A 25668-nucleotide genomic window follows, 5' to 3' on the forward strand; every position below is an offset into this window, starting at 1 on the left:
CGGGAATCGAATATTTAAAGGATTCGGGCAGTCGGAATAAAAACTTGATTTTAAAATTTTTTTGCGTTTTGAATAACAGGATAACAGATTCTGTAAAGATTTTAAATTTATTGTTTATTTAAACTTCAATACACAATTATATAATATAAGAAAGTATATATAATATAAGAAAGTAAAGGTTGTTTGAAAGAGATTGCTTAGCAATAAGACCGCCTTTTATACTACACTATGGGTATTGAAAATTGTTCAACAAATCCTGTTATGTTGGTGCAATAGTGTTAAATAAATAAATAAATACATACGATGGACTTAATACCTAATGACGTTCTTTACCAGTCAACCATGAGGCAAGCAGAAAATTAAATAGGCGGTAAATATAAAGTGTTCTATTAATTCACCTAAAGATGCTTCGTTTATAGGTGAAACACGTATCGCAATGTATGCTTGGACCGAATAATGGTCGGAGATTGATGACTAATATGGAAGGTCATCGTAGTCGAGTCTCAAATATTGGCAGTCGTACGCATACCGATGGTAGTGGAAATAAAACTGTGGACTAATCAATAGAATAGAATAGAATACAATAGAAATAATATTTATTCAAACGGACTTGTTTACATGCTTTTTTAAGCATCAATTTTTTATAATCCTACTTCTGGGTTCGAAACCTTGTTATCTGCTGAGAAGAACCCGTAAGAAACTTAATTAGATACACTTTTCAATTTGTTAAATATAAGATAATTTTACATTTGCATAGGTATTGTAAATATACTTAGAATTGAGTTCTATTTATACGTATTATTATTAAATGAAAAATAAACAAGCGAACATGAGCAAATCAGCCTCCACAAATAGTACCCATTCACAAGTATGGCAGAAGACCAGCCATAATATATTTTGGGGAACTCTACAACCCGACCCGGATTTTGGTCAATACAATTTGTTTAAGAAACTCACATCCCTATAAGTATCATAATATCCTCCAATCGCTTAATATTCTACCGATTCGCCTTTTTTTATACATCTTAGAATGGCAATCAAGCTGACGGTCCACCTGATGGAAAATGGTAACCATCGCCTATAGACATGAGCAGTACCATAGACATAACAGAGTATACTGTTTCGCCCATGATACTTCCCATGCGTTGCCATTCCTGAGGACTCAGGTGTTATTCCTCTGTACCCAGTAAATTCACGCCATATCCCACCCTTCAAACCGAAATACAGCCATACAAACACAGCTGCTTCACGGTTGAAACATGAATGGGACAGAGGTACCCAAGCAATCGACTTTTGTACAAAGTCTCCCTCTGGTACCTATCATACACTGGTAAAAGTCACCTGACATTAGAAAAACAGACAAATGGTCGGCCTCAGTCCAACGTCTACTGAGTAACACTCTGCAACGGGTTGATGTTTTGTGCCTACTTACCGTGTGGAGAACTCGTGAACCTCCTGGATATTCCTTATTATCGTTCCCAAGTGTCGCGAGTGATTGTTTACAAAATAGATCAACGCCATTGTGACATTCACGTGGCGTGGCTTCCTGAATCCTGGTGCAGCCTAAGCGTGTACTGCTAACGCTACATCTGCGGCCAAGGTGAGTCCGTACCATTTTGACATACAAATTTCTTTTATTGTACCTAGAACCCGGGCCCAGCCTAGGTTTCATATTAGATAGATAGATAGATAATTTTATTTGCATTACTTACAGCACACAAATTACAACATACATACACAAAAAAAGCGAGATAACATAAATGAAAAAAAAAAAATACACAAAACCAAATGCAACTTTCGTTTGTGAGTGTGCCATAGCAATACAAAATGGCCACAACTCAGTTTATTGCTTCGCCCTCAAAAGAGCAAAGCACTGATATTCTGTTGCGGCCAACATTACTTTCGCTTCCACTTGTGCTAACAAGTTACAATTTAAATTAGCCACTTTCCTTAACACAATTATTTAAATAATGAAATTAATAAAATACATAGTTTATTTAATAAAATTTTTATTAATAAGTAGATTATACAATTTCGATTCTATATTTACAATTTTAGTGCTACAATCAAAAAATATTCACAAACCAATACTCATATTTTTTATACCGAAAAGCTTAGCTCCGCTAGATGAAGCGACGACCTCGAATGCATTGGTGGGAGTGAATGCTGATAGCTTACGACCATTCCTTATGTCTGTAGTGTATATCAATTTTAATAGTGGATAAATTAATGATTACATTCATGATAACAATGACTTATTAACAAATGGTTTTATGGGCGGTGGGGGGGGGGGGAGAAATAATAACTTCTATTATTAAATGGAGATTTAAAAGTCTCATTATAACCTTATCAGGTCGACGTGGTACACCATGTAAACTATCATGGTTAATTCTTGTTAAATTCGTCACAGTGGGTCAACTGGCCTGCGTTCATCCTCACCTATCATCTCTCACTGGTTCCCCACCACTGTATACCAATAGCGTAGACGAGGTTACAGTTCCATCTTTACTCATCAAACCAAAAATTGTTTTTAATTTGGAAAATTCTCTGCAATTCATAATACTCGTAGTAATACAAGAAACTGTATACACACACACATTCTTGTATCATTACTTATAATTACAACGAATACTAATGTGTGTGAATATTTGTCATTCATAATTTAAAGAAATTAATTCGAATTACGAATTACTGTTTTACCGACTTATTACACAGTATAAAGTAAATAGTTTTAACTATTGTTTATATTTATTTAAACTTTAATAATAATTATATCAGCCGTTAACTGTCCACTGCTGGACATAGACCTCTCTAATATAGGGGATTCTGCCAATAGTTGCCACGCTTGGAAGGTGGATTGGCAACCGCAGTTAGGCCTTTTGTGATGTATTATGAGGGAGGCTGCTGCCCATTTTTCAACCATTAAGTTTCCTTAGTCGCCTCTTACGACACCCATGTGAAAGGAAGGGGTGGCCCTTTCTTTGCCGGGACCACACAACGAAATACTTAAATGTAATTATATTAATAATATAAAATGAAAAAATATTTTTTGTTCAATTATCTTATAAAAATATGGATGAATTAATTAATTACATTAACTTATATAAAATAATTATTTTTATTAATAAATGTAAAAAAAATTACAACAAGGTTAAAACTGAACTTAATCAATAGTTTATTTTTGAACTTGTTTATTGCGATAACTTATTATAATATAATTGATTATTTAAAAGCTTTTATTACTGCATATATAATATATATAAACCCAGTTATTATGTTTTAAATAATTTGTCAAATATTTTACAATTTTATTGATTTTTAAATGACGATACTTGTGACGTTTGAATTTAATTATTATATCGTATCAAATTTAATTAATTCTTAAAATATTATATTTTCATTTTGATTTTATCTTTCTATTCTTTATTACGATGTGGTTGAAATTTATTAATTATCTGTCACATTCTAATATATTTTTTTGACTAAAATGCCATATTTAAGATTTCTTATCAACAAAGTGATTTTAATTCTCAACTTTTTTTTCATTTGAATTCATATGCACTTAATGTGTTTAATACTGGACCAAAATAAACCATGGATCTACGTCGCATAATAATTAAGAGAAAGCACCTAGAGTATAAGGAATAACCAGTTGCCCAATGGCTTTGGCATGCCCGAAAAGATTACATGACCGTTCGGGATGCATCGCTCAATGTCCCAACAGGTATAGACAATATATGTATCTGGACGATTCGAGGTAAGAAATTTTTAGACTGTGGTAGAAGAGGCCACTTATAAATAGAAGATTTATAATAGTATGTATAAGTGGGCTGTTGTATACAATGGATTTACAGACAATGGGATATTTAACAGTATTGTAATAGGTATTCAATTGGGTAATGTAACTAAAGATACTACATACACGAGTAATCTTCTAAAAGCTGATGGAAAGTTCTAAGAAGAGGAAACTATTTCAGCTCGATAAGTAAAAGCTGAAAGTTCTTAGTAGTATTTGGGTGTAACTTGGAAATCCAACGCTGATTCTGGTATGTTTAATTTATATTCAAGTAAGGCAATACATAATACATTGCCATGTAGTCCCGGCATAAATTAGGCCACCCCTTCCTTTACCGTGGGTGTAGTAAGCGGCGACTAAGGAGGGCGAGGGATGGGCAGGAACGTTCCTCTTAAAATATCTCTAAAACCTAACTGCGTTTGCCAATCCGCTTGCCACGCTTGGCAACTACTGGCAAACCCCCCAAGGGAAGTTGATGCTCAGCAGTAGACAGTTGAAAACTGATATGATAATAAATACAATACATGGATTAAAAATAATAATTTAAAATCATATCATTTGACTGTTTCCCAAAAGACGACACCCGTGTCACTGATCATACATTTGGAGCAGTATGATCAATGATACTGGTCATGAAACATCTGGTGTTAGAACATAAAAACAAGTACACTCAAATTTCCCGCGTCCTCCCTATCCATTCAACCTGTCAACGAACGCGACCAATCAGAGCTGCCCAAAATGACAACATTCGAGAAAAAACAAATATCATCGATGGCGGCCGTTTCGCGCGTTCACAATAAAATAATCATAATTAAGGTGCTTCAGTTTGGTATTCATACAAATTTGTGGCTAAAAGTGAACCTAGGACGATCGACAACCCGTACAATTGTGGGCAGATCCAGGCAGACTACAACAAGAATATTCCGTAAGTCCTTACCTTTCTACATCTTGTCTGTACTTGTTCACTTGTACCGGTATTTTACAGCAGTAATAAAGCCCTATTTTAAGTTTCTACAGTCCACTTAAATCAATTTTCATACCATCTGGAGATACATAAATAAAAAGCATAAGATGTAGAAATCCTCAGTTTTCTTCGTGTAATACGTAAAATTAAAGATATAGTAACTTAGTTCTCTGGAATACCAACACATGAAGGATACCATGGATGACAGATTTTTCTGAGGTTTTTCATACTGCAACACATCAGACTACATTGAATGCTAGAATGTACTCTGTGATATCTATAGAATTGTTCAAATTGTTTTAAGTAACGTTTACTAATTTCAAATAGCTTGTTGATATTCTAATTTATATAAAAATACCTACAACATTGCTCATTAATAAAATTAATAAAGATTTTGAGCATTTATTCAGAATGAAACTCATTTTTTTCTCTTTTAGATATGTAGTCGTACATTAACAACAATTTCAACAAGTTGGATGTTAGCCAAATGTTTCTAAAATATACTATTGATATATTGCTCCCTTATTTTACGCGTAGGCAATATTACTACGAGTATTTTGTTTGCTTCCATGAACTAGTTTTCTGTACTCAAATTGCTATTACAATCACAATGTTTGTTTGGAAAATTACCCTCTTTATTTGGAAAATTACCCTCCTTAATAAATAATGTCATTAAATATCTTACATTAGTGTTCTCATTTGAATTCTAGATTAATATTAATTTAATCCTTTTTAATCAAGCTTCTGTGAATTTTAATAACATAAATCAGTGTTTAACAATCACACCCATCACTTAGTTTAAAGTATAATGTGATAATAAACATACGGAGAGATCAATACACAATTTATAACATACATAATTATAATAGTTATAGTCACGACCTAAGAATTAGTTAAACAAATAAACTGTGGATTCTGACAACCTGGCCAAAATATGGAGTTCTTCAAAAAGAGTGCATTTAGGTTTCTTTCGGGTCGGCAACGTGACATCCCTAGCAACATAGGCGTCTATCGGTTACAGTGACTGTTGACCAACAGACGGACTGTATCCTTGTTTGCCACCTTAGTGGTATAAAAAAAAATTGACTGACGTATAGCACAAAATCATCTTACCCTTATCTCAATAATTTGGGGTCGGCGTAATATGATTTTGTCCATATTACAAAAAGACTTGGTTTTTAGTTTTACGACCGGCCACCTGCCTAACGTCAACCCTCTTTGGGAACGTATAGCGCAAAATAATTAAATTAAAAAATTCGGAAAGAGATATTTAATACAGGGTCTACATTTGATTCAATTGAATCAGGATCAAAAATACCACAGGATAACCAAAATCAAGGCCAATATAAAATAATTTATAGCACGGAAGGAGGCATTTCAGTCTTTTGAGTTGCTTTTGACCATAACAAAACTCTCAGGTTTTATAAAAGCTTATAAGGCGCCTCCAAGAACATCCATTAAGCAAACCGTTTTTACACTGTGCATTTATAATTGTTGGCTCATACACATTTCACACAACATTACCTTATAAATTAATTGACTGTTCCCATAAATTATTTAATAATTAATACAGTATACTGCTTAATAATAACGTTGACACTAAATACAAATTAGACAATAGTTTGAAACTTGAGTTCTTCCAATAGCTTTCATCTTTTGATGAAAGCATTAACGAATCTTCACTGTTCTGCGCCAGTTTATTTGCACAACTTAATGATTCTACAGGTATATTGACTACCGTTAACTGACTCTCAAATGGTTGCACAGTCGTTTCAATTTTGTGTAATCTATTTACTCCTTCGTCTTCATTAATCTCCTGATTTAAAACATCACTATTCGATATGATTTCCAATAAACCATCAGTTTTTGTATTATCATTAAAATCGACAGCTTTAGTCGGTCTTGTAAATTTATCACCAGCATCGATCATGCAAGTGACATCATCTAACGCTGATTTTAGTGGTTCACTTGTTGTTTCATTTCGAAGCACTTGAATCCATATTAGGCGACAATCGCACCTGAGCTTGTTACCTGAAAAGGAAAAAATACTTTTAAGTTTCGTAACTCTTCAACAAAAATAAATCTGTGAATACTAAAGGAAATTTAATGATTCAATTTTCTGAATGCCTACTATCATAACTTTATCCATAATTCATTTCTTAAGAGTTCTCCCAAGCTCATTGAATTTTGTATAAATTTCCTTTATTTATTATTTTGGATGTTTATTGTAACAAGCTTTTCCTACAAATTTGATATAAATCTCTCATCATTAGTAACGAATCCGTAGGCAATTACAAACTGATATGTTAAATAAGCTACTACACTGAGTAAATATTAGGTCTTAATTTAAAAACTATTTAGTGTTATGAGCATTTATTATGCACTAGCTGTATCCTGCGGCTCCGTCCGCTTGATATAGTATATAAAGTATCCCATATGCCAAATTAGGATATAACCATCCAGATGAGCAATGATCGTGCGTTTTTCAATATAGTTTCTTCTACGCTCAACCTCGCTTTAAAATCAATTTGCAGCGGCAGTATTTCTGAACCGATACGATATCGTAGGAAAAAAGAAAAAGAGCATATTTCTATTTAAAAGGCAAGTAGCACAAATAAAATTCGTCCGGTGGTATTGGTGGCCATGAGTGGCGATAGTTATTTACCATCAGGCGAAACGTTTGCTACTGTGGTATAATAATGAGCTCAATGCACGTTTTCGTATACAAATAATATTTGAGATGGAAAAGGACAATTACTTTGTATGAACTTAAACTAGAAATTTTTGAACATCTCTGTAAATTATTGATGCCCATTAATTCTTCTCTTTCCGCGTCTAGGGAAATTAGATAAAGTTTTGTTTGAGAAATCAGTTCAGGGTACGATAGGACTGATATACCTGAAGAAGGTAAAAGCCCTTAAAATAATATAAAAAAAAAAAAAAAAAACTTTTTCAATGAATACATCCCGGCAACGTAGATAAAATAGCGCGTAAAGACTAATGTATATTACATTAGTCAGTATGAAGTCGTAACTAAAGTTTTGTAATATTATAATATTAGCTGTGTTGGAAACATTGGTAATCATTTAGTAATTTAGCTTTACATTTAGGAGTTAATAGTTTAGGAGTAACAACTTCCAACGAACGATTAAATATATGTTTGAACACAGTGGAAGTGAATTTAGAGTTTTTGTAGTATTCGAAAGCTACTTGTAAATAAAATTATATAGATTTTGTGACGCTTGTACGTCTTTATAAATTCGACTAATGTTATAAATGTACTATATAGATAGATAAGCTCATGTTTATAGGCGACGGTTATCACTTTCCATCAGGTGGGCCGTTAGCTTGTTTGCCATTCTAAGTTGTATAAAAAAAATATTATAAAAATATAAAATTACGTATTTAATCTTATTAATACTCATATATCAAATAATATCAATAATTACATTTGTGTCTGTTGTTGCCATAATGGGTAAAACGTGATTTTTGGCAACACATTTTTCATTCAGAATCGAATTACAAGCTCATTGTTGACTCACCAAGGGTGCATGCTACTCTCATTAATTGTCCTTAATACGCGAGGGTGCTTGATAGGGGATTAGAACGAACTAGGGTCTGTTGGCTTTGTTTGCACAAAATATATAATAGTTATTTACCTTCCCATGGGCACTGTGAATATAGAGTAGTGTTACTTACGAGTATTATTAAATAACATGTCTATTTGACTTAATAGAGACCGGTGTATTTATGTCATGTTTACAATAGTTAAGCGCTTTTATTGTTTGATTTTGTTACTGTAATAACAGTAAGCGTGTTTCAATGGCATTTAATTAAAGTGTTAACAAATAAATTGACTCGGAATATAATAGGGACTGATGATGTCCAATAGTAGTAGGTCGGGGGGAAAGGGGTTGTTAGTAATGGGGTCTAACTGACCCGTTGTGGGAGGAAAGGGATTGTTAGTAATGGAGACTGAGAATCCTATTAGCAATATACTCAACCAGGTAGACCTCCTCGTGGTTCTCCCTGGAAACTATCATGGTTAATTCCTGATGAATTCATCATGATGGGCTAACTGGCCTGTTTTCATTCTCATCTATCACCCTTCACTGGTGCTCCGCCAGCGTATCCCGTTAGCGTTCTTTCGAGGTTTAGTTTTTAAATGAAAATAATTGATTTTGTCGCAATTGAAGTCGGTTTTTTTTAAACGCAATCTTAAATTATTATTAATATTGAAAGACGGGCTTTCTCAGGCAGAAAATTCTGTGACACTGCGATCTTACCAGAGGGAGGCTTTGTACAAAAGTCGTTTGCTTGGGCATCTCTGTTCCATTCGTGGTTCAACCGTGAAGCAGTTGTGTTTGCATGGCTGTGTTTCGGTTTGAAGGGTGGGATATGGCGTGAATTTACAGGGTACAGAGGAATAACACCTGAGTCCTCAGGAATAGCAACGCAAGGGGGTATCATAGGCGAAACAGTATACTCTGTTATGTCCATGGTACTGCTCATGTCTACAGGCGACGCTTACCACTTTCCATCAGATGGGCCATCAGCTTGTTTGCCATTCTAAGTTGTATAAAAAAAAAGGATAAGATGTATAGTGTTTGAACAGTGGTAAACAGGCTAATGTACAGTCAAGTGTGGCAACTACTGCCTCCTCAATGGTAAACTGCCATAAGGAACGACCCCATCCCTCATGGCAATCTATGGTGCAAGCCTAAGTTAAGCAGCGGTCAGTTAACGGTTGATATCATGACGTTGATTTCATTACTTAATTTGTCAATTTGCATTGACTTGCGATAATTAAAACAAATTGAAACAAAAAATGCACGAAGGTGACATTTACAAATTGTCTATAAAACGGCTAAATGAAATAACCTAGGTAAATTAAGTGGAGCACGGTAGGACTTTATTGCACTCAACGACGTAACGATGTTGCCACGTGCAATGTAGACATGAGGCAAATATTGTTACATTATTACACTATTCTACTGCTATTAGAAATCGCCAAAGGGAGATTTTGTACAAAAGTCGTTTGCTTGGGTACCTCTGTCCCATTCGTGTTTCATCCGTAAAGCAGTTGTGTTTGAATGACTGTGTTTCGGATTTGAAAGGTGGGATATGGCGTGAATTTGCAGGGTATTACAGGCGATAGAGGTACCCAAGCAATCGACTTATGTACAAAGTCTCCCTCTGGTTAGTTTATCCATTACGTACAAAAGAAACAAAAAATCAAATCATTTCTCTTTATAACATTAGTATAGATACAAAAAAAAAAGAAATTTTGTATTTCGTTTAAAGTCGAATTTCTCACTACAGTTTTTATTCAGAATTATCTATAACAACTACGCAGTAACTTGAACTCTTGAACTAATTGCCCTAAGCTGGTTAAAATGATTTTCTTTAACTTCCTAACATTTACTGGCATTCAGTTTTTCATTTATAAAAAAGCAATCTGAAGAGCTTAATTAAAGAATATCTAATGCAGATATCTTAAGTTTGTATATAATAATTTGAAGACCATGTTAGTTAATGAAAAACTAGAAATGGAACTATATTCGTTACAATTTAAAAATGATTATTATTGATAATTAACTTTATATAGGTTTCTAGAATTACACACTAATCAGTAGCTGCATCAATATTTCCAATAGTTCTTATAAAATCTTAAGTTTGTATATATATATATATATATATATATATATATATATATATATATATATATATATATATATATATATATATATATATAGCATATACAAATTTTTCGGTAGGCAAAGGAAATATTAACTGAAAGAAGAAAATGTAATAATTTACTTACCACTTAGGTAAAGAACGGACGTCTTCAATTTCAAGTTGTCCATTATTGGCTTAATGGTATCATAGGTAAATGTTACTATTTCATTGTTCCTCAAATCCAATAACTCAAGCCCCCTTACACCTTCCAAAAGCCCCTCATTAATGGCCGTCAATTTATTTCCAGTCATCGACAATTTCTGTAGTAGAACGAGCCCGTCAAATGCCCTTTCCGATAGATATTTCAATTCATTATTGTCTAAAAGGAGCTCATTTAAATTCCACAATTCTGTGAAAGTCAAATCTCCTATCGCTGACAACTTATTGGACCTCAGATCTAATCTAGTCAAATTAGCTAATCCTCTAAAAACATCTTTAGTGAGTACGCTAATTAAATTTGATTCTAATGTCAAATCGTTGAGTGTAGTTAGATGTTCAAAACAACCGTCGTAAACCAAATTGATATTGTTAAAAGATAAATCGAGGTTTTTAAGTGAAGGCAAATCAACGAAAACGTCTCTCTGTATTTCAGTTATCTTGTTCTCCTTTATCGTTAAGTTAACAAGCAACGGCAGATTTACAAATGATGAGAAATCCAACTCTGTTATTTTGTCGTTCATTAAAATTATCTCTCTCACTGTTGTCATATTGTGAAAAACTTTTTTCTCGATTTTGTTAAATGTCGCGTAGTGGATGGAGAGCTTCTGTAACCTCTTCAAATGGTGAATCACTTGCAATGGAATAAATTTCAGAGCTCCATCAGATCGTACGTTAAAGGCTAATCTTTCCAAGAACGGTTGTGAATTAAAACTAGACCATATGGGGTCAGATTCTTCAATGCCTCCATTAAATACCCAGCAGTCTGCTCTTCTTGCAGTTTTAATTTCAGTACTCTCACAGTAGCAGTGTACTTTCGATGCCCTATCAGTTATTTCACATATATTGTCTTTATTTTTACCAGCATGATATCTCCTTTCAGATTTATCTCGACGCTGTGTAAGTTTACTTTCCGTGTAAGATATTTGTACCGAAGTTAGAACTAGAGCTAAGAGTAAATATTGGACGACGGACTCCATAGTTTTCCGGTAATCTGTAACAAGCAAAACAAACAATTAAAAAGAGATTACTTTCAATACGTATTCCAGTAAACATTGGTCTTAAAATTCTTTGTTTTCTTTTTGTGATGATTAAAGCTCCTGTTTATGTCTGCGAAGTAAAAAACTGCTTATTGTGATAAAATACACTTGTAGAATTGCGATTTCGGATTTTAAATTCAAATGTTTGCAAGGTTTCGAAATGAATCTTTTTACATTTTTAATTTACATTTTTTTATGCAACTTAGAATTGCCTTTATGTCGCCTATAGACATGAGCAGTACCTACTGTTGTAGTAGTATACTGTTTCACCCATGATACACCCCATGCGTTGCCATTCCTAAAGACTCAGGTACTATTCCTCTGTACCCTTGTAAATTCACTGCCATATCTCACCCTTCAAATGGAAACACAACCATGCGAATACAACTACTTCACGATAGAAGATGAGGTTATATAGAAAGACGTTATGCTATGTACAGAGGAATAACACCAGAGTCCTCAGGAATGGCAACGCATGGGGGTATCATGGGCGAAACAGTATACTTTATTATGTCCATGGTACTGCTCATGTCTACAGGCGACGGTTACCACATTCCATCAGGTGGGCCGTCAGCTTGTTTGCCATTCTAAGTTGTATAAAAAAAAAACTTTAATTTGCACACGCATTACTTTTTACCAGTGACTACGTCTGCATGATCAGGATATGTTCATTGAACGGGATAAAATGTCCTCCTCCATCGCATATAGTAAGTGTAAACCAGATTTCATAATGATTGGTTAAGGTGTTAACGCACTAACAGGTGACAAAGAACATCTCTTTCACATTTATAATATTATATATGTAAGGACTGTTAAGGTAATATAAATATTTGATGGACACTTCATTTTGCTACGAATTGAACGAAATAATAATTATTATGGCAATATCCATTTAAGTAGGTCAGCGAGGCAGTGTACGAGCGTACATATTTTACAATTTTTACCCTCCATTTGCTGTATTAAAATGGAAATTAATTGCCCTGTAGTGTACGCGTGGTTATTAAAACAATGAAGTGTTTGGTGTGGCCAAAAGTGTTTCATAAATTTTCATATTTTATATCCGTACTATCATTAGTTCTCAATTAGATAGGTAATAAATTGGCATAACTTTTTGGAACTTACAACACTATGAATCTTATCAATTTTAAAAATGAGAATGCTGACATTGACGCTCCTTTCCACTTTGGGTGTTGCTGGAAGAAAACTCTAATAGAGTTAAGCTCGCCTTTGTACATTTGATTACCTCTGTCATATTCTTAGAACTGGTATGTACAATAAAGAATTAAATAAAAATAAATGAATTAATGAATTTTTATTTACTAAATATTCATTAAAATTTCAGGAATCGTTACCATTACATAGCTGTGTGTGTAATGGTATATATTGTTGCATTACATAGTGTGTGTGTGTTTTTTTACAATTATTAAAATAATAGGCAGTCATAATAAAATTAATTACTTTAAATTACAATTACGATAATGAGTTATGCTATGTTTTTACAGTGTCAAGCAGTATCATAAATTACAATTATTTAAAAATTCTTTTACATAATAGAAGCAATTATTAATTAGGTAGTCAAATACTTTTCTTTTAAAATGTGTGTTGGTCAAACTTTTAATAATATTAGACAATTTATTATATATTTTAATAGCCATACAGGCTTAAATAATAAATTGTAATAATTATAATAAATTTTATTATAAAAAAAATTACCTTTAACTTTTTTACCATTAACCTTTATTTATTTAGAAAATAATCTAAAAATTAATTTACACAGAAAAATAAATGTTGAAATCTTCGAAAGAGATTTAATATAAACAAGCAAAGGGCATTTTATTTATAGTTTATTCAAAACGGCCACATTAAAAATAGGGTCCTAAATATTAATAAAACCGTTTTAATTTGTACATTTCCATAACGGGCATTATCACTTAATATAGAATAGTAATGTCTCGTGACTTCAGTCCGTTTGTGGCGTTTTGTGTGACCGAGCGACTTATCAAAATCGTAATGATTATTTTTTTGTGTATTACAATTTAAGGGCGTTCATAACATTTGTCTATCGAAGTGTGGCAACGTCGCAATTAATTGTCAATTTTTAAAAACAATTCCACAATTTTACTTAATAAAGTTCTTAAAAGTACTTTATTAGTGTACTTTTTAAATAATCGATCTACTAAGATCTTTATTATAGAACATATTGTATATAAATCTACCAAAATGGGGATGGTAAAGAGGTTTCTTCAGGGTGAGCAATGCGCGTGTAATTAGTATTGCAGGATTGCATACGCCCCTGGTATTGCAGGTGTTCATAGGTTACGGTAATTGCTTATCATGAGGTGGGCCGTATGCTTGTTTGCCACCCTAGTAATATAAAAATCTACCACTAGAAACTTTGTACTTACTTCATATTTTGATTCGAAATTTCGTAAATACATTCTTGTCATCCAAATCGAAATTTTTATAAGAATATTTATTTATTAATATTATTGAATGATTAACATTTTAGCTCACTATTATTTTAAATCAATTAAAAATATTGAAGAATTATTGTTATGACTTTTCCCCCCTTTTTAGTCTCATTGTTTTTTAATTATTACTCGCCATTCTAAGGTTGACTGCAAGAGATTGCTACTTAGCGATAAGGCTGCCCATTATTGCCTTTATCTTGCTTTTATATAATGAAGTTTATGTCATTTGTTTGTGTACATATTGTTAGTCTTTATAATCTGTCTCATTCTTTGAAGGGAACAATAGTTTTCATTCGCTCATTCAATTATTAGTTGTCTTTAAAAATTGACAGATAATTGCGACTTTCTTTTATATACAACTTAGAATGGCAAACAAGCTGACGGTCCACCTGATGGAAAGTGGTAACCGTCGCCTATAGACATGAGCAGTACCATGGACATAACATAGTATACTGTTTCGCCCATGATACACCCCATGTGTTGCCATTTCTGAGTACTCAGGTGTTATTCCTCTGTACCTAGTAAATTCATACCATATCCCACCCTTCAAACTGAAACACAGCCATGCAAACACAACTGTTTCACGGTTGAAACACGAATGGGACAGAGGTACCCAAGCAATCCATTTTTGTATAAAGTCTCGCCTAACTTAATTATGAACGCTCTTAACTGTTTTTTTTTTTTTTTATCAAAAAGCCATAATTCTTCTTTAGTCAACATATTGTAAAGGGGGACACCACAGACATGCGTAATATAAATCTATTCTAAGCACGCAACATTAGTAAATTCGTTAGTACCAACACGAGTATGACGAAATGGAGTAGGGATTATTCATCCAATTAGAAATAGGGTGGATAAATGTAAATGACAATATTTTTTTGTTTGTTTATAACACTTTATTGTACAGAAAAAATGAGTACAATGGCGGATTTATCCCATAAAAAAATTCTTTGATTTGACTTGATAATTGTTTGAGATTTGTTTTTCTTTTTTTATTATTCTATAATCATAATAATCTCTAAGATAAATTTTGTATCCTTATTTATGTAAGCAGTAAATTACATTTGCATGCCTACAATTTTAAGGCAATTAAACAGATGCCAAAAAGTCAAAGTTATAATGTCAAATGTCTGTTTAAAGCAAATAAATAGTTCATTTCATTTCATTTCATATCTTATAGTCAACCTTTCAATGTCTGATAGAAATTGCGAATTGGTAGAGACAAATGACTAAAAAAAAATAATAGGCAATAAAAAAATCGTAATTAAATAAATAATAAATAAAATTTATTATTATATTATTATTATAGTATTGTTACAAAATAATGGATCATTGACTAGAGATATTATTTGAACATAGAACTAATATTACAATGTCATTTTAAAAATAATGGTAGAGAAAGCTGTTCATTATGCGTACCAAAGTCATTTGGGTCTTTAATTAAAAACATTGTGCCCGCTATCCTTTCCTTGGGGCGAGTTAATCAACTAGTAGCAAAAACTCAGTATTGAGTCTTTTTGTTCTTCACAAACGATTATTGGGCTTGGATTTTTGGCTCTGATGTTTTCGCTTCGTTTAATTAAAACTGAAAATGTTTATTGGCGTTAAACTGTGACACTTCTTTGTTTTAACTTGAATAAAAATGTCTTGGACCATTCGTCTTTTTTATTATTTAAATAAAAGTTCGAAAAGGAACAGGGTCTATGATGAAAAGATGCCTTTTGTTCGTCTTCTCTAATGGTTGCGATTTTATTTTTAGGCAGTCTATTGTCATAAAATGTGGAAATTAATTACAGACTTTTGATTTCTTTTTCAACTACCGAATACTTTTATACTCAGTGCGTCTTTTAACCGATCATATGTCTGAAGAATTTAAAATAATTTAGAATTTTTTTTTATTATAATACAACTTAGAATAGCAATCAAGCTGACGGTCCACCTGATAGAAAGTGGTAACCGTCGCCTATAGACATGAGCAGTACCATGGACATAACAGAGTATACTGTTTCGCTCATGATACCTCCCATACGTTGCTATTCCTGAGGACTCAGGTGTTATTCTTCTGTACCCAGTAAATTCACGCCATATCCCACCCTTCAAACCGAAACACAGCCATGCAAACACAGCTGCTTTACGGTTGAAACACGAATGGGACAGAGGTACTCAAGCCATCGACTTTTGTACAAAGTCTCCCTTTGGTAATAAAACGGTTTTTTTTTGTTTATAATTAATAACTGATTATTTGATTAGAATTATTTTGTTTAATTCCGCTACCATTAGTATGTGTGTGACTGCCAACACTCAAAGACTGATAACTATTACTACCTACTATAATATCAACAACCTTCCATATAAGCCATCAATCTCCGATTGCCATTTTGTTCACACACGTTTTGCGACACCTCTAAATGAGACATCATCAGGCAAATTATTAGATCACTGCTCGGAGCCTAGCGTTAACCGTTCTCTACCAAAACTGCAAAAATTTATAAACTCAAAAAATACTCCACAGACTTTCGATTCTGAGTAACATAAAATTCATTAGAATATACTAACTGACTGAAGTAAAGCAACGGGTTATTACTAGTCATAGACTAAAATAAATACAGTAGTAAAGTGAATAAAAAACTATTTTCATATCGCTACCAAAATAATCCGTTTAGATGAAGGCGTCGATGGAATTTAGTTGGGCACGATTTCATGCAAATGGCCATCGTAGGTGTGTGATTATACCCACATCAAAACAAGAAATAAGCTGTGTCAGGTGTTCCCAATTTTTTTTGCCGTAACTTGCTGGGATAACTACAAGAAATTGGAAATAAATGGTTCATAAAAGACGTAAAAAATGTAATTTTTATTTTATGGATTCTGGATTAGCTAACAAGATCGCGGTCCATCTGATGAAAAGTGATAACATTCGCTTATAAATATGAACGGTACCTTAAATATCATAGAATACAATACTAACTACTTTACCAGAGGGAGACTTTGCACAAAAGTCGTTTGCTTGGGCCCCTCTATCCCAGCCGTGTTCCTACTGTGAAACAGTTGTGTTTGCATATCTGTATTTAGATTTGAAGGGTGGGATATGGCAGTGGATACACAGAGTAAAGAGAAATAACACCTGAGTCCTCGGGAATGGCAACGCATGGGGATATCATAGGCGAAACAGTTTACTCTGTTATGTCCATGGTACTGCTCATGTCTCTAGGCGACGGTTACCACTTCTCATCACGTGGGCCGTCAGCTTGTTTGTCATTCTAAGTTGCATAAAAAAATTTATCATACATTAATTCATCCCACAACCTGTCTTTCTGATGCTTTGTTCTACTAACTCTTGCGACTTTCTACGGATAAAAATTAACAGCAATACTGGGTTGTGATATAGTTGCTCCATCACCAAGAATACAGAAATAAATGTTTATGACTACATTCTGTTTCACCTTCCAAGGATTGCGGTTTCGATCCCCGTAAAGTACAAAACATTTGTATTAATGAGTATGTCTATTTGTATTGGTCAGAGTATTTTCTATATACTCATATGTATGTATGTATTTAAATTTTGGTATCAGGAATCCAGTACTGACAGTACATGCTTTGCTTAGTTTAGGATTAGATACTGCAGTATCAATGTTTTTGTAAAGGTTGCCTGGAAGAGATTTCCGTTTGTTACGTTTCTGTCTGCTTTTGTTTTCCTTAGTTACTGGATTAGTAGTGTTTTGTTTAATTCCATTAACATTAATATGAGTGTGATTATCAATATTTAATTCAGAAGACTGACGCACACATAAAGTCATATGACTGATTAGTTGATTAGAGTTATTTTGTTTAATTCCGTTATCATTAGTATGCGTGTGACTGCTAATATTTGAGACTGATTTTGTTTAATTCCGTTAATATTAATATGAGGGTGATTATCAATATTTGATTCAGAAGACTGACGCACACATAAAGTCATATGACTGGTTAGTTGATTAGGGTTATTTTGTTTAATTCCGTTATCATTAGTATGCGTGTGACTGCCAATATTTGAGATTGATTTTGTTTAAATCCGTTAATATTAATATGAGGGTGATTATCAATATTTGATTCAAAAGACTGACGCACACATAAAGTCATATGACTGGTTAGTTGATTAGGGTTATTTTGTTTAATTCCGCTATCATTAGTATGCGTGTGACTGCCAATATTTAAGGAATGTTTACTAATATTATTAGTAGAAGTTTTACAGCCTTCCCTATTCGTTATCATTCTCTGTTATTCAATCTGTACATATAATATATTTCGACGAGTATTTTACCGTTAAACTAGGCATTCCCAGGTTATTAATAGATCGATGCTCGGTGACTAGTATTGAACGTTCAGTGGCCAGACTATGAATGGCTCATTGTCGGTCGCGTTGGTCTATTTATATATAAATGTATTTGTATATATAGTAGTAGTAGTAGTCAATCCTCAAATATTAGCAGTCATAGATATATTAGTGGTAGTAGAATTAAACAAAGTAATTCCAATCGGCTAACCAGTGATATGGACTACCACAAAATGAGACCTAATTCATTAATATGTAAACTCGAATACCTAGACACAAATAAATGAACAAATAAATACTATTTCAATAAATTTCACAGTACTATCTAACCCCAAACTAAACAGAGATTATAGTATAGGTACTAGACAACTGATAGACATATTTACTTTTTTTATTAATATATTTTTTTTTATAATATACGTATATTATATATAGAAAACACAAATGTTTGAATAGTGGGAAATCGAAACTGCGAGCATTGAAAGATAAAGCGATGTGGTATTTTTATATAACAAACACAGGATGCAAAGAGATATTGATGTTGGCGTTTTTTTTCATTCAACTTAGAATGGCAAACAGTTTGTTTGCCATTCTAAGTTGAATGATGGCCCATAATTGACGGCCCACCTGATGGAAAGTGGTTACCGTCGCCTATAGACATGAGCAGTACCACGGATACAACAGAGTATACTGTTTCGCCCATGATACCCCCCATGCGTTGCCATTCCCGAGGACTCAGGTGTTATTCCTCTATACCCAGTAAATTCACGCCATATCCCACCCTTCAAACCAAAACACAATCATGCAAACACAACTGCTTCATAGTACAAACACGAATGGGACAGAGATGCCCAAGTAAAGGGCTTCTATACAACAGTCTCTGGTTGTTCCAAAGTGTGGTTGTGCATCGAAGAAACTGTCTAAACCGTGAATGATTTAAACCGCTAGTCTACCAAGATAGTTTACAAAAAAACCCCGTATCTTTCACAGAATCGTAGAATATTTTAACAGAACACTTCCAAAGATATATCGCAGCAACAAAGATTTCGATACGATCTTGGGTCTATTCTATCGTCGGACTCAATGGAACGCCGCCGACTTTACGCCGTACGTACGAATGGCACGTCGACGCAACGGTCCATGTTACTTTAATGTCACATTTTACGCGCGTGCACTAGATCACGCCGCCGATTTCATATATTTCTTCTTCAAATTTTGTGTGAAATACGGATAAGAAGAAATTTTATGATGTTCATACTAAACATAAATCTGGTTGGTGTAGTTTAATCTAACTGGACAGAAGCTACGTACTATGCGTATGCATGTGACAAATGCCGTGGAGCAATGTTTTTTTAATGGGTGGTAATCGTATGGTAACCCCGTTTGCGCTATCGGTATACACTGACAGGGTACCAGTGAGAGATGTGAAAGGATAAAAGCAGGTCAGTTATCCCATCCTGACGATTTCAACTAAAATTATACACGATGGAGAGACCACGTAGAGAGATGATAGGTATATTTATTTATTTATTCATTAACAAATATGTGTACATGGCGGACTTAATGCTATTCTCTCCCAGTCAACCATAGGGATGTGTCAGAATACTCGAATGCGGTACTACTAATTATTGATATACATACATACTAAAATTACATATATAAACGAATAAATATATATGAATAACAAATATACTTACACATATATGATATATACTATATTATACACGAAATTAAGAATAATATAAAGCACTTACTGCTCGGATAAAGATAAAAAGTGAACGTGAACGCTTTTTTTGAAAGACGGTTTAGTCGGTAGTCTCTTAATGGCATCAGGAAGCGCGTTCCAGAGGCGTGAAGAATGTAGAAGAAAAGAGTTTGAAGCAACAACAACAAGTACAGTGAGAGAGGAAAGATAGTTGGAGAGTATTATTGGAACGAAGGTATATTGCTAGTAATGGAACTATTTGACCCCATTACTAACAATCTTTTTCCTCCCCGTGGAGCAATTTTGGCCACGTTGCTTTGCGTAAACGAGGTTCCGAATCGATTTCCGGTCAGGCAAATTTAGGAAACGAGTTTCTCTGATTTGGCTCGGGTGTGGGTGTTCTCGGTGTACCCCAGATGATAGTCTGGTTCCTCATAACTAAGGTGATAAACAGGAATACGATCCACTTAATAGTGTGTGTAACCTTAGCCTATTAACTTCTGCAATACCAGAATCATTAAGCACGGGTTGTCGACTCTAAAGATATCTCTTTAACACTTTAATGCAGATTTCCATGCTGTAGTTTCTGAAGAAAACCCCAATAGAGAACTCAGTTCTTACTTTAAGTGTTTATGGAAGGTATCTCCGAAACTGCGCTATACGTGACCATCCAGGCTCCGAAGTGTGATTCTAAAAGGCCAAAAATGCTAAAAAGCTGAAAGCCCACCTGATAGAAAGTGGTAGTAGTTGCCTATGAATTAAATGGACATAGTAGAAGACAATATAATGTAGATAATTATCTATCAACTCATGGCAATTGCCATGAGTTGATATTCTCCTTCATTAACTTCACTGCCATATTCACCATATTTATTTATTTATTTATAGCAAGGCAACAGATTACAAATTAATACATTTATAAAATAAATATTACATAAAACGGCGTTAAATTTGCACTCCAATAAGTGCTCTGCATAACATTCGATATTATATACATATTGCTGTCGTGTGATCCCGATATAGCATGATCCACCCCTTTTTTTCATGGGTGTCATAAGAGGCGACTAAGGACACTTGATTATCGAGAGATAGGCAGCGGTGTCCTTCTTTAAACATTACCAGAGCCAAACTACGGTTGCCAGCCCGCCTCCTAAACGTGGCAACTACTGGCAAAACTTCTCTTATAGGGGAAGCCTATGTTCAGCAGTGGATAATTAACAGCTGATAAGATGATGATGTTTAATTGGTCCATTTTTCTAATTAATGGAAATAGAATTAGCGTTCTACTCGGCATATATTATGCTGATTGGGTGCCAATGAGGTGATAGATGTTAGGTGAGAATGAAGCTAGGTTAATTGGCCCACCATTATAAATTCATTAGGGAATAATTACGATGGTTTCCATGACAACCACGTCGAAGTCATCTTGACAGAGTATATTACTAAGAATGAGAATGATATAGGCCAGTCTATATTACTATTAATTATAGAGGAGGGGGGGGTGTGAATTCCCTCCCCCATATTTTCATATTAGATATTCATCATTGTATAATAAATGCAAACTTGACTTTGACATTTGAAACTCGCATTTAAAGTTTAACACAGAGAATGTCAAGAAACAGTATTTAAAGCATTGAATTTATTCAATGCCAAGTTTATTATAATAATTTTGTCCTTTGAAAATTATGCTGCCGAGCCGAAGCGAGCTTTTGATAGAACCATTTATTTGAATTTCCACTAAATTGCCCACCTTTTGGGATGAACTTATCTCTATCCATGTAAATTGCTGTATCCAGTTGTGAAGGGCCGAGCCTTTTTATAATATTAAAAGGCTAATGTTTTAACAATCTGCTAAGTAGATTGGATTTACGCTGATTGTAAAAACGATAAATAAACAAATAAATATCACTGGAATTTTTTTTTATACAACTATGGTGGTAAACAAGCGTACGGACCGTACATTTACCATAACGTTTAGTACCCCGTTAGTGAAGTGTAATTGGCTTCGAACATTTTTTGAAAAATATCTACATTATAATTTAGTTTCTGAAACAATACTACATCGTAATCTTTAAGAAAAGAGTATATTCTATTTAAAAAAGGCAGCACACCTGCAATACCTCTTTCGGGCTTATGGGCACTCATAGGCTGCGGTAACCACTTACCATCAGGTGGGCCGTATGCTTGTTTGCCACTTCAGTGGTATAAAAAAAGTGGAGTTTTGTTAGTAGCTGTCACGCTTGGCTGGCGGATTAGCAACCGCAGTTAGGTTTTCAGAGATATTTTAAGAGGGACGCTGCTGCCCTACTCTTAATCATTAAATTTCTTTAGTCGTCTCTTATGACACCCGTAAAGAAATGCGTGACCTATTCTATGCCGGGACCACACTGGTCACGATAATATTTATTACCATCATATTTATTTTACGTGTAATTAGACGAACAATATTAGATAAATTAAAAATACTTCTAGTTGAGAGCGAAATAGGAAAAAAGACCTCAAAAGCATCAAAAATAAAAGAGTGCATAAAACTTTTCGAAAATAGAAGCATACACAGGTGATAATAGGAGATTTTATATACATATTGTAATCAAACAAAAAAGCTTGAGGTAACAATGCAAATGATTCATGGAAAGGAATAATTTTCAATGAACGGACTGTACAAACCCGCTACGCTGTCACCAATATCACAAAGCCAATATTCCAATACTAACCTTTTCGCCACTACCTGCTTTTTTACCTGCATTCCGTGGAGAAATTGTTCATAATATCCGTTTTATCCCGCATGCTCTATACAGCAGGCAGGTAATATTTTTTTTCTAAATTGACTTGAAGGACATTGTTAATACGTTTGATTTTTTTCTTTGGCCATACGTCGCCAATAATCGACAAGGTTCTTACTGGTTGTACATGTAATTCACGTTTTGAGTAAACAAATGGTAAAGCTTTTACCTTGTGGCGAGGTAGTTAAAATACACATAGGCAATGTTCTAAGAGTGTTCGTAATTTTAACTTACCTAATTGTGGTAATCTTGTAGCTACTTATATGTCAATTTAATAATAATAGATAATTGATCCATTTGATTGAATAACCATACATACATATACTAAATACATTCTATGCAACATCCTTTTCGTCCCTGTGCATCACACATGTTTTAAGTAAATTATATTCGTAACTCATTTATTACACAAGTACTGCAAAAACGGAGGAAACTTGGAGAAAAATTACATTGCCTAAACATCGAAGATGACGAATTTTGTTCAGAGAAAATATTGACTTAATTTCGAAAATAAAAATATTGTGCGTATTGGAAACTTTTAAAAGCCCACCTGAGACGGTAATTGAATTAACTAGAATGCAAAAATAGATATATTATATTTTAAAACGACCTTAAAAATCGACGAGATACTTTTTTCGTGTACCTTTTTATTGTGTATTTCTTATTTTTATATTCGATTTTGATGATTCTTTTTTACAGTAGACAGAATTTACTCAACGATTGTCACTGCTTCGTATTTACGAAACGCAAGGACCCTTCGTCACATCGGTAACTATTATAATCATGTGTGCCTTCATGATAACGATGGCGCCCTAAAAACTTGACACAAGAGGGCGCCACCCTCACCAAAACACACATAATATGAATACATACATATCAAAAGTTGAATTTTTGGGCTGTATTCCACAGCTATGTCAGTTTAAATTAAAATAAAAGGTACTATAAATATTAATCTATATAAATAAAAATGAATAGCAAAATGTGCAGCTATTTTTTAGTTTCAATATTTTTTCCCGAATATTCCGAATACGGAGAAAAAATTGGAAAAAATGTCCGATGAAATGTAAAAAAAGAAATTATTATTTTTATGCAACTTAGAATGGCAAACAAGGTGACAATCTACTTGATGGGGGAGGGGGATAATTAATTGATAAAAATGGGGATTAGTAGCCCCATTGTTAGCAATACACCCTGTCAGGTCGACCTTCTCGCGGTTCCCCCTGGAACCTATCGTGTTGTATTCTAAGTAAATTAATCACGATAGGCTAACTGACCTGCCTTTTCATTGTCACCTATCATACTCACTGGTGCCCAACCAGCGTATACCGTTAGCGCAAGCGGGGTTACCATACCATTATAATTCATTCTTAAAAAAATCTACTTGATGGAAAGTGGTGACTGTCACCTTTAGAGATGAACAGTATCATGAACATAACTGTATAACAGAGTATGCTGTATCCCTGTACTGTACAGGGTGCCACAATAACCCCTTTGCGTTGCCATTCCTGAGTATTAAGATGTTAAATTGTGTTTTATAAAAAAATCTATATCAATTGTTTTTTTTATGCGATTTAGAATGACAAACAAGTTGACGGTCCACCTAATGTGAAGTGGTAACCGTCGCCTCTAGACATGAGCAGTACCATGGACATAACAGAGTATATTGTTTCGCCCATGATACCCCCATGCGTTGCCATTCCTGAGGACTCGGGTATTATTCCACTGTACCCTGTAAATTCACTACAATATCCCACCCTTAAAACTGAAACACAGCCATGCAAACAACTGCTTCACGGTAGAAACACGAATGAGACTGAGGTACCCAAGCAAACGACATTTGTAAAAAAGTCTTCTTCTGATAAACTAGTGTCCCTCTGGTAAATTGTGACAAAATTACGTTGTTTTTATTTTAAAACTTAACCGCTGAACTGATTTTGATAAAATAAAATTTCTATGGAAACAATTTGTAATTATATCTTTAAAAAAAACAGACCAAATCGGTTTACAACTGACGACTTTTTTATAATAAAAATATTCAACCGAATTGACAATCTTCATCTTGTTGAAGTCGATTAAAAATTATTGTATTGTAAAATCTTTATTGTACATAATTTATACTAAATACATTAAAAGATTTAATATACAACGGACTTATCCCATAAAGGGATCTCTTACAGTCCTTAGGAGTATTAAAATCAAGGCAAATGTATAATGAAGTTATTTTTTATTCAATTATTTAAAAAGTCAATTATATCTAACTATCAATACATCTGTTAAATTTCAATAGCTACTGATAGAATGTAAATCGAGACAGTAAATTTATTTGATTATTGGATTATTTCTTGTAATTGTTTATATTTATAATAAGTTTACTGTTATAATCTTTTGGAGGAAACAATAACGAGTATCTATCTATCTATCTATATTAAATGCCATTCAAATCCTTTAAATCGTTAATCGTTTAAACATGAGTGAGTATCAAACATCCAAATAACTATACAACTATTATAATATCCGTAATATATACATAATTTATCAAGTATCCCCCCCCCCTCCAGTAACTAAACTGCTCATTTGCTAAGCAATGAATATTGTAAACCTTTTGTCGTTTACCCTTCCTCAAACTTCGGAATAGGACTCACTATTTTGTCTGTTACGTCGGAGTCATTTCGGCCTCGACTAGTACTGACTTCGACTTTGAG

At 33.7% G+C, this 25668-nt stretch overlaps 1 protein-coding gene across 1 annotated transcript in view; it reads right to left on the reverse strand.

Moving 5' to 3' along the window:
• Positions 1-2033: 2033 nt before the first annotated feature.
• LOC113510649 (connectin-like) overlaps positions 2034-25668 on the reverse strand; it is a 37806-nt gene continuing 14171 nt past the window's right edge. Inside the window, exons 2-3 of the mRNA XM_052892648.1 lie at positions 10585-11649; positions 2034-6791 (exon numbers count right to left, since the gene is read on the reverse strand). Coding sequence (XP_052748608.1) covers positions 6325-6791; positions 10585-11635 — 1518 coding nt within the window. The 5' untranslated portion in view covers positions 11636-11649 and the 3' untranslated portion in view covers positions 2034-6324. The remainder of the gene's footprint in view (positions 6792-10584; positions 11650-25668) is intronic.

The sequence above is a fragment of the Galleria mellonella genome, unplaced genomic scaffold (assembly GCF_026898425.1).
Source record: "Galleria mellonella isolate WM207_F2 unplaced genomic scaffold, CSIRO_AGI_GalMel_v1 utg1634, whole genome shotgun sequence".
Taxonomy (NCBI): domain Eukaryota; kingdom Metazoa; phylum Arthropoda; class Insecta; order Lepidoptera; family Pyralidae; genus Galleria; species Galleria mellonella.